The 13,286-nt window shown below is 39.3% G+C and overlaps 1 protein-coding gene across 1 annotated transcript in view; it reads right to left on the bottom strand.

Annotated features, from left to right (window-relative positions):
* The window catches only part of SCG3 (secretogranin III), a 38,569-nt gene extending 26,480 nt beyond the window's left edge, over window positions 1–12,089 (bottom strand). Inside the window, exons 1-7 of the mRNA XM_037054635.1 lie at window positions 11,673–12,089; window positions 10,963–11,015; window positions 10,429–10,474; window positions 10,119–10,334; window positions 3,998–4,140; window positions 3,086–3,235; window positions 453–630 (exon numbers count right to left, since the gene is read on the bottom strand). Of these exons, the coding sequence (XP_036910530.1) occupies window positions 453–630; window positions 3,086–3,235; window positions 3,998–4,140; window positions 10,119–10,334; window positions 10,429–10,474; window positions 10,963–11,015; window positions 11,673–11,763 (877 nt within the window). The 5' untranslated portion in view covers window positions 11,764–12,089. The remainder of the gene's footprint in view (window positions 1–452; window positions 631–3,085; window positions 3,236–3,997; window positions 4,141–10,118; window positions 10,335–10,428; window positions 10,475–10,962; window positions 11,016–11,672) is intronic.
* Between the last annotated feature and the right edge of the window lie 1,197 nt (window positions 12,090–13,286).

The following is a 13,286-nucleotide window of genomic DNA, read 5'->3' as shown; positions in this document are numbered from 1 at the left end:
AAAACTCTGAATCATTTAAAAATAATCAATTATGGTCCACAGACTGTTCCCACTAAGAGGAAATGAACACAAGCTTTAAAAAAATATTTGCAGTAAGAGCTGAGGTAGAACTGAGTCAGACGGGGACCCTGGTTCACCTCCCACCCGCACCAGGTTCGCTCCAGCACCACAACTGCAGCAGGCGCTCCGTAACTGTGTGCTGAACAAATACACGAGCTGTCCGCCAACAAGAGGGTGAGTTGTCCAGGAACTCTGCCTTTCCTGATTGCCCGTTCCTCAATATTCCCATGACTTGTACACTCTAGAAAACATGTATGTGAACTATTGTCCCCCAGGCCACAGTATATGTCATCGAGGATTTCATCTGGATACTGAAAACAGGAAGAGAAAGCCACCCACACACTTCCTGGAATTACTGTTTCTGTTCCACATGGTCAGAAAACAGTTTTTACCTGAATCAATGCTTTTCAGCAGTGCATAGAAGTTTGGGAAATATTGCAGTTCTTCAAAGTTGTCTTCACCGTAGGTTTTAGTTCTCCTTTCTAAGCCATTTGTCAAGGTTAAGGTGTTAGATACGGTTTCATCATTTTCTCCATTAGCAAAACCATCTTGAATTGCTGCCATTGGAGTCTCCAGCGGGAATTTAAAAATCAATAAAAAAAAACATTTTGTTAGAACTAATGACACTCCAGCTGGGTTCTTTCCTCTGTTGTGCCCTTGACGGTAGGAACACCTCCTCCTCTGCCTGCCCTGCAGGATCAAACTAGAAACATGAAAAAGTCATTGGGACATAGAGACTGAAGACCCTGGATACTGCTCAGGAGAGATGTAGGGAATTTCTAGGTTTCTGCTCTGACCGAGTTCCCCTCCATCAGTTCTCATGAGCGTCTCCTGGTAGAACTGCCTTTCCCTAAGCTGGGATGGGGCCAGGGAGATTTGAGTTTACAGACTCTTACTAAGAAAGATGGTGCAAGGTATAGGAAATCTCATCAGAATACCTACCTCTAGTAGGGCAGTCCAACCATGGAGGTTTCTGGGTACCATTTTAAGGACTGTCTAGAAGGGTGCACAAGACTCTTCTACCTAGACCTGATCCATGTCTGGGGGTGTCATATTAATGATCCATTCTTCATTCAGTGAATTAGACAGAAATTTGTAAGCTGTTTTTCCCTTCTTTCTCTTACTCTTCTTCTATTCAATCCATCAGTAGCCTTTCGGTCCTACTTTAAAAATGTATCCCAAATTTGTACATTTTTCTTTTTCTCCCTACCCAACTCTAGTCCAAGTTGCCTTTATCTCTTATCTTTTAATGGCTACACCACCTCCCTCCAATCTATTCCTGACACTGCATTTTCTACATTTGTATCCAGAGTTGTCTTTTTTAAAAAACTAATCATGTAACTCCTTTGCTTATAATCCTTCAGTGGTTTTCCATCATTATGATAAAGATCAGACTCTATACCTGGCTCATAAAACTCTCCCTGGCCTGGTCTGGCCTGGGTCTACCTCCCAGTCTCATCTCTCGTTGCTCTCACTTGATGTGCCAGCCACACTGAGCTTGTTTTAGTTACTTGGACACTCCACACATCCTTCTTTACATGCTGCCTCTCCTGATTACAAGTTGACCCATTCAGCCTTCAGTTTTCAGCTCAGTCACTTCCTCAAGGAAGCCTTCCTTGAGCCTAAGGCCAGGACAGTTTCCTTTTTTTTTATAAGGACTCATAGAACTCATAGAACCATGTTTCTTTCCTCAGAGCACTTAATGCTGTTGTAATTAAAATACATGACTATTTGAAGACCATCTACCTCTTCCATTAGATCTCACGCTTCTTGAGAGCAGGGATTATATCTTTTTAAATGGGCATTATATCCCCAGTGCTTGTACATAGTTGGTACCACAATAAATATTTATTAAAGAATATTTCACTTGCATTTTATTTGCATTAATGCATTTAGATAACATGAGTGAACAGGTGGAGAATATGGACATTTTAGAGACTGGAAATAAGGAGTATATAATTTGAGTGCAAAATAGTGAAAATTGTTATATCAGTTTCATTTCAGACTGGTAAGCTGGAGTGAAAGTCTTAAGTTCTTTGACAAAGCTAGAAAGATTTTTCTACAGTGGGTAGATGTTCAAAAACTTTTAAAAGATGGCAGCTCATGGGGATCGGAGGTAGGGATAACAAAGGAGAGGTTTTAGACCACCTACTAACAAGAAACCAGACCCATTTTACGTGTTCTAGCCTCCTCTAACGCAGGGGTCTATAAGCTTATATAGTCGTTTTCCTTGTATTTGGGACAGGATGTTGAAGGGGATGACAAGCCATGGGGTGTGCATGCTCTGGTGGAGAAAAATCAGAGAAGAGGTGGGGAGTTTGATACCTTCCTATCAGTAGCTCCATCTAGAGTTTTAAAGAGAATTCAAGGAAGAGGCAAAGATTTCAGAGCAAATGGGTCCAGCAAGGAAGAGGAAGAATGAATGACTGGTCTAAGTAAAGGATGCCAGTCAAAGCTCTGAACCAATGAAAGAAGGAAGGAGAAGGTGAGAGAGCACAGGGTAGAGCAGAGGCAGCATCAGGCAACTACCTCTGGGGAATATAAATGCTGGTTTGGCAGAAGATCAAATCAATCTGAGTTCTAATTTTTTTTAAATTTGGGGGTGCATATAATGATATCCACAGTGAACAGGAGTTGGATACCCAAAGAGCTTGGAAATATTTAATGTTACTACACTAGGATTATACAAGTAGTTATGTGAAATATCCATTTTATATGATATCCTGTTATTACACTGTGGGGTATAAGATGTAACCTTTATTTTTAATATAATATCACACATATCTCTAAATTATTTTCAAAGTAGAGTTCATTTATATCTTTTAACTTATTGGTATTTCATGAATATTTAATTTGGCTAAAAATGTCACATACCCCAAATCTTCTTTGGTGCTGAGTGAGGTACTAATTATATACAAATTGTGTTAATTATATACAAATATGAGTATACAGACAATTTCATGGCCATGCACATGCAGGCATACATATGCACATAGCATATTCATGCACATTCACATATACATACCACTTTCTCTGGAATTTTTCCAGTCTGACTCTCAGTCTTGCTTGTGGGTTTATTGGTTTTCTCTTCATAACTGTTGGCTTCCTTAGAGATTAATTTTTGTAAAACCTCTGCTACTTCATCTTCCAGTGTGTGTGCCTGGCTTTCTGTGATCTGTTATAAAGAGTCAAAACATATGGTAAAAAAAATCTAGACTAAACTGTAGTTGAACACATTTTTAGATGACAAGAGTATCTTCTCATCCCTCTTCTGGACAACCCTTGGTTATGCCTCTACAAGGATAGGTCTTCACAGTGACTGACCAGCACTCCTGGGAAGAAGTGTCTTGGGCTCATGGTACAAGTAGTCAGGCTTGTCTGTTGAAACCCACAGAACATTTACTTTGAGACACATCTTGATCATTGTCTCTCGATCCTCAGCTGCAAGTCAGGTAACCTGGAAACCTACAAAACTGGCACCCTACTAAAGCCTGCCAGGGCTGTGTAGGGCTGGGCAGCCAAGCTGAAGCAGGCTTAAATTGGATTGCTTAGTTTTCCAAACACAGCATGCCTTTGTTCCTGTTATTTCCTTCTCACCTCACAATGTCTTTTACTTAAGCTGGTTAAATCCTAACCATCCTTCTAAACTCACTTCAAACACCTCCCCCTCTGAAGCTTTTCCTTATAGCTCAACTGGATATAATCCATCTTCTGGCAAACTAAACTGATCTTCTAGTTCTTATGCAGCTTCCATTATATGCATGTGTGTACTTGTTTAATTCCTCTGATAGACTACAAATTTTTAGAGGGAAAGAACAGTGCCTAGTATAAAGGAGATGCATTATAAACATTTGGCTATTTGAATCAAATGACTTGGCTTCATAGCATACTCCGAACTGTACTAAGAATTTGGTTTGTTCTCATGCATACGACTCACGAGGCCAAGATTCAGGAGTTTAGAGACGATCTTGTCAAATACTCCTCTGTCATTTTCCTCGTAAATCCTGGTAGCAATTTTCTGGACAATGTCTTCAGCAGTTAAAGGAGTTCCATCTAGTTGATGAAGGCCATCTGGATCATCTGGACAGAGCAATCACAATTTCATGTCATGGTGAAAACCCATCTATTTCTTGGGTCATATGAAATTTCTAATCTATACCTTGCTCTTGTATACTTAGATATGTTTGGAATATATTTAGGGTGGTGCCTGGTCCACATAAACTCTTGGTTTGAAATAAAGTTTGACTTCAAATGAAGAACCTGGGTGACAGTGGAAATTCTGAGAGCCTCTTATGTGATTATAAGAGGCAGGGAAATCTGAAGTCAATATTAGTAATAATACAAACAATATTATACTTTTAATTTTTATAGCATGTCTTATTTATCTAATGTACCATATTGTTTACAGCACCCTTCTATATATTGTATAATGGCATTCCATTTCCATGCAAGGAGTAGATTAGTAGTATCCACACAAGTACTTCATCTGCAGGCAAATTTGGGCTGAGAGTGGGGGAACGTGCTTCACACTCACAATCAGAGAGTCTGTACTGAAGTTTTTACAACTTACCTGGAATAAGAGTTCACTTCTAAGTGAACATGTGCCAGAAGGCCTTTATATAAAGCAGCTTAATGTAACAAGCCTCTTTCTCCAGAGAATAGAGAACTTATTTTATGTGCCTAGCATATAAACTTTTAAAGTGTGACAACAGATTTGCACAAAGCAGTATGTAAACCTGTGTAAACCTCTGCAGAGAATATTGCAGATATGTGTCTTTGGCTTTCCTGGGAATGCTTCTGACAGCACCACTTCAGGGAAGGGAGGATGCAATAGGGTTGGTGACAGGAAGCACTGTACCTCATCCGTGGAGAACTCCCAGGAGTCTGCTTGTTTGTTTGCTTTTCCAATCTATATTACATGGAGCAGTATATTCACATATACAAGTTTAACTTGTATACAGGGCATTTAACTGTGCTTGCCCCCTCTAGGCAGATCGGAAAAATGAGAATTTTAGCCCCAGTGATGTGTCTTGTTATCTATGCATCATTGGATCACTGTAGAAGAATATAATAAGAGTATCTATGTCATGGGTTATTGAGGATGAGATGAAATAAGATGTAAAAGCACCTTTTCAATTGCAAAGTAGTAAGTGAAAGTTACTGTCATATTAATAACAGATCACAGATTTGTACCTGAAAGCAAGGAACTGTAATTATTTTCTATAGAAAATAAACATTGATTTGCTGGCCAAATTCTGCCCAAATAATTTTGACCATATTCACTTAACTTAAAGAAGGAAAAACCTAGTATTTCTATTCTAATGCTGCCCTTTTCTTCCATGGTTTCTGGGGACTCGAGCAAGCAGTTTTGCCCTTGGTCTGTCCAGATTTTATGGAGATGAAAGTATATGAAGTCTCAGGCAGACTATTTTCTTGTTTGGAAAGAAGCTGAGGAAAACAAGCAAGGGGATTATGCGCAGAGACTGGGCATTTTCTGGCAGTGTATTGGGATAGCTGAGCTGTTGACCACCCCATGGACTCTGATCCCTTTGAGCCCTATGAACCCGAGTAAACCATACACAAAAGACCTAACAAAGATTCCGTAAAATCAGTTTCCCTCTGGGCTGACTGAAAATTGAGTTCATCATCTGTTTTTGTTTGTTTGCTTATTTATTTGTGTTTCAGGAGCAGAGACCCATTATCAGTTAGGTCTTTTTTCCATTTGTGGGTTGTAGGCCAGACTCTCAAGAAATGAGGAGCAGAAACTGCCCAGGTCTATGCTGAGGTGAAAGAATTTATCTTCCTTTCCACCTATCCCTCAGGATCTGAAAAAGAAAGACTACCAAGAGTCTTCCTTTTTCAATCGTGATCCTGAGGGAAAAGTGAGAAGGAAAATAAGTAACTGAGATGTTTTTCAGTTCATTTACTTCTCATCAGGGAGATCATTAGCAACACTCAAGAAATAGCCTCTTTCCTCTCCTCCACTGTTTTGTTCCTCTGCTGGATTGTTTGAGCCAGGAGCTTAGGCCTCCCCTAGCAGAGCTTTGCTTAGATGAGGTTAATAATGGAGCACTTGGACCTTGCTCCTTACCTTCTACTGACTTCCCCTGGCTCCTCTAAAATGGACAGAATTACTCAGAATCATCTCACCGATGCTCATGAAGGCATAGTTCTCCCTCCCGTACAGACCATCAAGGGGAAGCCAGACATGAGTCCAACATTTATAGCATTTTTTTAAGCAGCTATAACATTTCAAGTGAATATAAAAGAACCATGTTCGGCCTGGTTATGTTTTGCCCAGTTACGTTTTGAATCTCCAGCATCTAATATGGCACTTGATATTCACTTGCTCAATACATTTTTATAAAAGTCTTCATGTGGGCCAAAACTGGAAATAGAGTGATGAATAGTTTAGGCATGGTCCCTAACTGCACAGAGATTGTTGTCTAGTTCAGTGATTTTCAACTGGTGTGCCACAAAAATTTTAAAAACATGCAATACCTGACTATTTAGTCAGGGGCACCTCCTTTCCCTTAGACTGACAAATAAAAAAATGACAACAGCCAACACAACAATAGCCATTTGGTATAAATGAATCAAAGTTATGCTTATTTTTTTTTGTCAGATGGACAAAAAATAGAACCTATTTTTGGGTCTGCTGCAGAATTTTAGTAATTAGTTTATGTGTGCCATGAGATGAGAAAGGTCAAAAATCACTATCTAGTTCATGGTACATAGTAAATGTTCAATGAACATTTGTTTGATGAATGTACACAGAAGTTTGAAAGCACTACTTCATGAAAGAAACTTGGAAAAATATCCTGAAACTCACATACTGCAGAACACACTGAAAAGGAGAATTAATGGGCCCTGTAGCCCATTTGGTGGTTTCCCAAAGATGTGAAAGCACCCTATAATACAGGATAGTATAGTATTACTACACTATAAGGCCATAGTAATCAAAACAATATGATACTGGCACAAAAACAGACACATAAATCAATGGAACAAAATAGAGATCCCAGAAATAAACCCACACCTTTATAGTCAATTGATACTTGACAGAGGAAGCAAGCACATACAATGGGTTAAAACTAGTTTATTTAATAAATGGTATTGGGAAAATTGGACAGACATGTGCAGGAAAATGAAACTAGATCATCTTCTTACACAACACACAAGAATAAATTCAAAATGGATCAAACACTTAAATGTTAGACCTGAAACCACAAAAATTGTAGAAGAAAACATAAGCATCAAAATCTTAGACATTGCTCATAGCAATATTTTATCAGCTATATCTCTCCAGGCAAGGGAAACAAAAGAAAAAGTAAACAAATGGGACTTCATCAAACTAAAAAGTTTTTGTACAGCAAAGGAAATCATCTATAAAATAAATGACAACCCACAGAATGAGAGAACATATTTGCCAATACATCTGATAAAGGGTTAAATTCTAAATTAATAAAGAACTTATAAAACTCAACACCAAGAAAACAAACAACCCAATTTAAAAATGGGCAAAGGACCTGAAGAGACACTTCTCCAAAGAAGACATAAAGATGGCTGATAGACATATGAGAAGATGCTCAATGTCACTAATCATCAGAGAAATGCAAATTAAAACCACAATGAGATACTATCTCATGCCTCTCAGAATGCCTATCATCAATAAATCAACAGACAGCCCTGGCTGGTGTAGCTCAGTGGATTGAGCGCGGGCCTGAGAACCACACGATCGCAGTTCGATTCCCAGTCAGGGCACATGCCTGGGATGCAGGCCAGTTCCCAGCAGGGGACTCCCAAGAGGCAACCATACATTGATATTTCTTTCCTTCTCTCCTTCCCCTCCTCTCTAAAGATAAATAAGTAAAATTAAAAATAAATCAACAAACAGCAAGTGCTGGCAAAGATGTGGAGAAAGGGGAACACTTTTGTACTCTTGGTTGGAATGCAGATTGGCATAGCCATGGTGGAAATATGGAGATACCTCAAGAAATTAAAAACAGACTTGCCTTTTGACCCAAAGATCCTACTTCTGGGAATATAGCCCAAAGAACCCAAAACACTTATTTGAAAGAACATGAGCATGCCTCTGTTCATTGCAGCATTATTTACAATTGCTAGGATATGGAAGGAGCCTATGTGTCCATCAGTAGATGAGTGGATAAAACAACTATGGGACATTTACACTATGGAATATTACTCACCCATAAAAAAGATAATTGTTTTTTACTCTTTTGAGACAGTCTGGATGGACCTGGGGAATGTTATGCTAAGTGAAATAAGCCAGTCAGAAAAAGACAAGTGCCATATGATTTCACTCATATGTGGAACCTAATGAACACACTGAACAAGGAAAACTGGGACAGACTCATAGATGGGCAGCAAGATGACAGCTAGTAGGGGGGAGGTTAGGGGGTGGAGGGATGGAGCAAAAAGGTAAAAGGTCTCATGGACATGGACAACAATGTGGGGGTTAATGAGGGGAGGGGATATAAGGGGGCTAAATGGTAATTGGCAAAAATACAACAAAAATTAAATAACAAAAAGAAATAGAGAAAAATTTGACAATACATGATATGAAATTGATAAGATTGGTGGATTATAATCTGAAAGGTAAGGAAAAAGAAATAGTTTGATTTCTAGATTTCTGTCTTGAAAAACTGCATTGCCCTGACTGGTGTGGCTCAGTTGGTTGAGTATCATCCCACAAAACAAAAGGTCACTGGTTTGATTTCCAATCAGAGCACACGCCCAGGTTGTGGGTTTGGTCCCTGATCAGGATGCCTGTAAGATGCAAATGATCAATGTTTCTCTTTCACAGCAATGTTTCTCTCCTTCTCTTTCTCCCTCCCTCCCCCTCTCTCTGAAAATAAATAAATAAAATCTTTAAAATAAAAAGAACAATTGCACAGTAGTAGTGTCTTTCTTAGAGAAAGAGGGCTAGGTTGTAAGGTGTACAGATATGAAATTAATCTTGGCCATGTTAAGTTTGACCTGCTTCTGAGATTTCTAAGGCAAGTTATTAAGTAAGCAGACTGACATATACATATATACAGATACATACAATGAGGTCTGTCCAGAAAGAGTGCAGCCATTGTTACCATAACAAGAATGGTTTGTGCAACATCACCTGGGTAATTAGATGTTTTGTCAAAAACTCTGTAAGAAATATAATGCAGGAGCAGGTGTGTTGTAATGAGAAAGCTCTCAATCACCAATTGGCCATAGCTGTGGCCTTCTGAACAATCTGAATAGTTTCCATAGAGGAGTGTTCAATGTAATGCAAAATTTGATGCATATTTTTTTTGCTCTACTTGCTCAGTCGTTTTGAATATGATGGCCACTGGTTCACATGCTCACTCAATGGTGTTTACTGTGCCCACTGACTAGTACAGTGAAGTTGTCATTGTTTACACATGAGCATTCTGGTCCACTCTCTTTGGCTGCCAGCTTACATCGATGTCACACAAACCATTCTCATTATATTAACAATGGCTGCACTCTTCCTGGACAGACCTCATTGTATGTATCTGTATATATGTATGTATATACGTATGTATGTATGTATGCATGTATGTATCTATAGCTCAGAAAAGTCTATACTAGTGGTATCTGACAGCAGGATATAGATGGTAACTGAAGCCATGAAAAGGTTAGAATGACCTAGGGAGAAAGGCTATAGCTAGAAAGAGAACCCCAAAAAGGGAGTAGTAGGTATTTTACCTTTGGTAAGTGGGTATTTTGTTGATTCAATCATTTGAGAAGTATAATCTTTTGGGTACTAATAGTTAAAATATTAAATATTAAATAGCATAAAATATAGATAGATTTAATTTTTTTCAAAGCATCAGTAAAGGGACCTTTAATGAAAAAATAGAATTTGTGGAGCCGAGGCTTTGTTTACTGTCAGTAAATTTGGGCTTTTTTTCAGTTTTGAACCTGACTAATGGAGGATTATGAGTGTATTTTTTAAAGATATAGCACTTTCTCCTAACCCATAATTGGAAACTCCAAATTAGACAGAACAGGTAGCAATTATTTTCCTCATTTACCTTGAAATTTCTGATCCAGTCCACTCTTAGTAGAATCATAATCATCAATTAGTCTTCGATTTTTGGTTGAATCAACATCTTCCGTGTTCAATTTATTATCATATTGGGAGCTTCTTATGGATTGTCTTTCTTTCTCAATTTTTTCTTTTTCTGTTATTGCCTTTAGCAGGTTCAAGTTATCAGCAAAGGAATAATTGCTCTCACTTGGCTTGTTTTCTGAAAGAAAAGCCCCAAACCCAAAACATTCATTTTAGTTAAGATTTTCATAGCCTACATCAGGTAAATTAATATCAATATACTTTCTTTTTACCTGGAGAGTATGCTTGTTTAATCTTGTCTGCTTCTGCTTCAGCAATCTGTGAAACAAACAGGAGATAGACCTGGTTTTAAATCATTGCTCCACCACTTACCAAATATGACAGCTAAATGATTTAATCTCCATGGGATTTCGTTTTCTTGTTTGTAAACAATAGATAATAATTTCTATATCAAAGTATTGTCATAAGGATTAAATGAGATAAAAAAGGGCAGATGGTCTATAACTATTAATCCTCTTCTCCTACAATATTGGTGAAAAGTAAATCCTGGATGAATTAAGCAGTCTTACAACAGAGCAGATGTGATGTGGACCTCGCTGAGTTATTATACAGTCAACTCTATAATACAGATAGATACTACATAGATTTTATGAAAATTGTATTTCTCATCCTAGTTTCTGTCAATTCATCATTAATCTCCTGAAGTTTGTGAATTCAGAGTGGCTAAAATGTCACAGCATAATTACTTTAAATTATAGTAACTAAAATAAACAGAAATAGCATTTATAATTTTATTTTTGACTTACCTGTTCATTCAGAGGTCTTTCTGCACTTAATTCTCTATTATGCACAGGCTTGTCTAGAATCAACACATAAATATAAATTTAATTGTGCATCAGAAATACACAATATGTCCCCTATGAAATGAAATCTTCATAAAGAAAAACAAATATTAGGAGACATATTTTGGATAACCATGAAACAAAAATATGCATTAACAAAGACTAAGATTATACAACAACAATGAGCATCGTATTACTTTGCTTATTATCCTGTTCTATATCCAGAGTTAACTGAATTACACTTTTTTTCTAACCCGAAACTAACATATAGTTCTACCACCTGGCTTTCCAGCTGTTTTCAACTAGATAAACCATAATTTGGATTGGTATTATAAGCAAATTAAAAGCTTTTAACATACGCTGTACCTGTTAAGAATAGAGTATCTGAGAAACAGTGTAAGACAACTAGGAAAAAAAAGCCTCTTTATTAAGCAGAAAAGCCACCCCTCCCAATTTCAAAACAAAATCTTTCAAAAACAATCCAGCTATTGCTCCATTGTACAAAAAGTGAGGGAGGAGATGTGTCTCTAAATTCGAAATGATTTCTCTGTCAATATGCACGGATACGATCTGATCAGAAAGCGAGGCAAGGTGATTTACAGCCCACATATATCGCCAAGCTTCGCCTTTTGGTGGCGAATAAAGGGGAGGTGGGAAAGAAAGTGGCCACGTACCTTGGATGCCTCCGGGTTTGGGGAAAGCTCGAGTCGGGCTGCTGTGGACCACCAGCACCAGAATCCAAGTGCCGGTCCACAGGAACCCCATTCTTTACTCCTGGCTTCGGAAACAGCCTGGCGCCGGGGTCCCGGAGCTGTAGCTTTTGTTATGAATGAAAACAAGGACTAACAACGGGAAGAGCGCGGAGGGCGGGTGCGGGGAGGAAGAGAGGTGGGAACCCTGCGGCGCGCGGAGCTCGACCCGGCTCGGCGGAGAAGGTTAGAAAGGGCTCTCCGAGTCCGGTCTTCAGGTGCGAGAGAGCGCTGTCCGCCCCTTGGGTGCTGAAGTTCCTGCGACGGGGAGCCGGCCACGCATCCGCTAGGGCGTAGCCTCCCTCCCTCCCTCCTGGAGGGGAAGTGGGGACGGAGGCGCATGCTCCCTGCAAGGCAGAGGCGGGAAAGGATGGCGTCAGCGACTCCAACGCTACTCCAGTCTCCTGGGAAAGGAATGGGGGCGGGTGGCAGGTCGGCTAGGGAACTTTCCGTGCCGCAGTCCCGGGGCTGCTCCTGCGCTCAGGGTCACCTGGATCGCCGTGAGCTTGAACATCATCGTGCTAATTTCCCAAGTAAATGCTACATCAGGGACCAATTGCCTTCTCTGCCCGTGCACCTGTCAAGGAAAGCTAGGTAACCTGTGTGAAGGGTTCTGCCTTGGGATTATTCTGGGATATCTGCACCAGAAGAATCCCTTTCCAACCCCTTTCCTTTCCTGCTTTTTGTGATTGGGTTGACATATCAAGCGTCCTTTGGTGTTCTTATTTGTGTCTCAATTCCATGGAGTTTTTTTAATGGCAAAATCAAGAAACATTCTCTCTAATAAATTGCTGCAACACACTCTCACTCTCCTAGATGCTGAAACAGAACTTAAAAAAAATCATTGCCTGTTCCCCTAGAGTGAATAGCCTCATCAGTCCTGGATAGCTGGGCAGCAAGGGCCAGTTTTATTCTAAAATTACCCATTCTCACCAAGGGAGACAGCTGCGTCTTCCCCACCACCACCACCTGAAAGTAAACAACAATGACAACAACAAAACAAACAGTTACACTTCTGTAAAATTCTTCCCCAGGACTCAGTTTTGCCTAAAAACCTGGTTGTTTCAGGGGACCTTGAAGAGAGGGGACAATGGTGAAAAAGCATTTTTCACCATAATTAGGTCAAGGAGGTACTTTCTATGTTTTGAAAATATTCCCAGAAACCTAAGATTATTATGTAATAAAAGATGTTTAAAGATGAAAGCAAGGAACACTACTGTGAGCAGGGTGCTGAGTAAGCTCTTTAGTCTGATTTTGAAACTGCTTGGACACTTTCCTTTGGACTGTAGCATGCTGGGAACCAGACTGAATAACGATGAAAAGAGAAGGATTCAGCACAATCAGGCCTTTGATTTCTGCACTCCTGCTTTCCAAGGAGCAAGTCAGTCATTCAAGTAACCAAAAACAAATAAAAAACAAACTAACAAATAAATCTCCCTCCTTCTGGAGGTTGTTGAGTTTGGAAATCATTCGCGTACTTCCTTTAAGAACGTAAAGAGTACTTTTTATTGATTATGCTATTATAGTTGTCCCAATTTT

Source organism: Sturnira hondurensis, unplaced genomic scaffold (assembly GCF_014824575.4).
Source record: "Sturnira hondurensis isolate 20B ecotype Veracruz unplaced genomic scaffold, ASM1482457v3 Scaffold0008196, whole genome shotgun sequence".
Classification (NCBI taxonomy): Eukaryota; Metazoa; Chordata; class Mammalia; order Chiroptera; family Phyllostomidae; genus Sturnira; species Sturnira hondurensis.
Note: the sequence above shows the minus strand (reverse complement) of the source record. Positions and strands in the feature narration are given on the sequence as shown.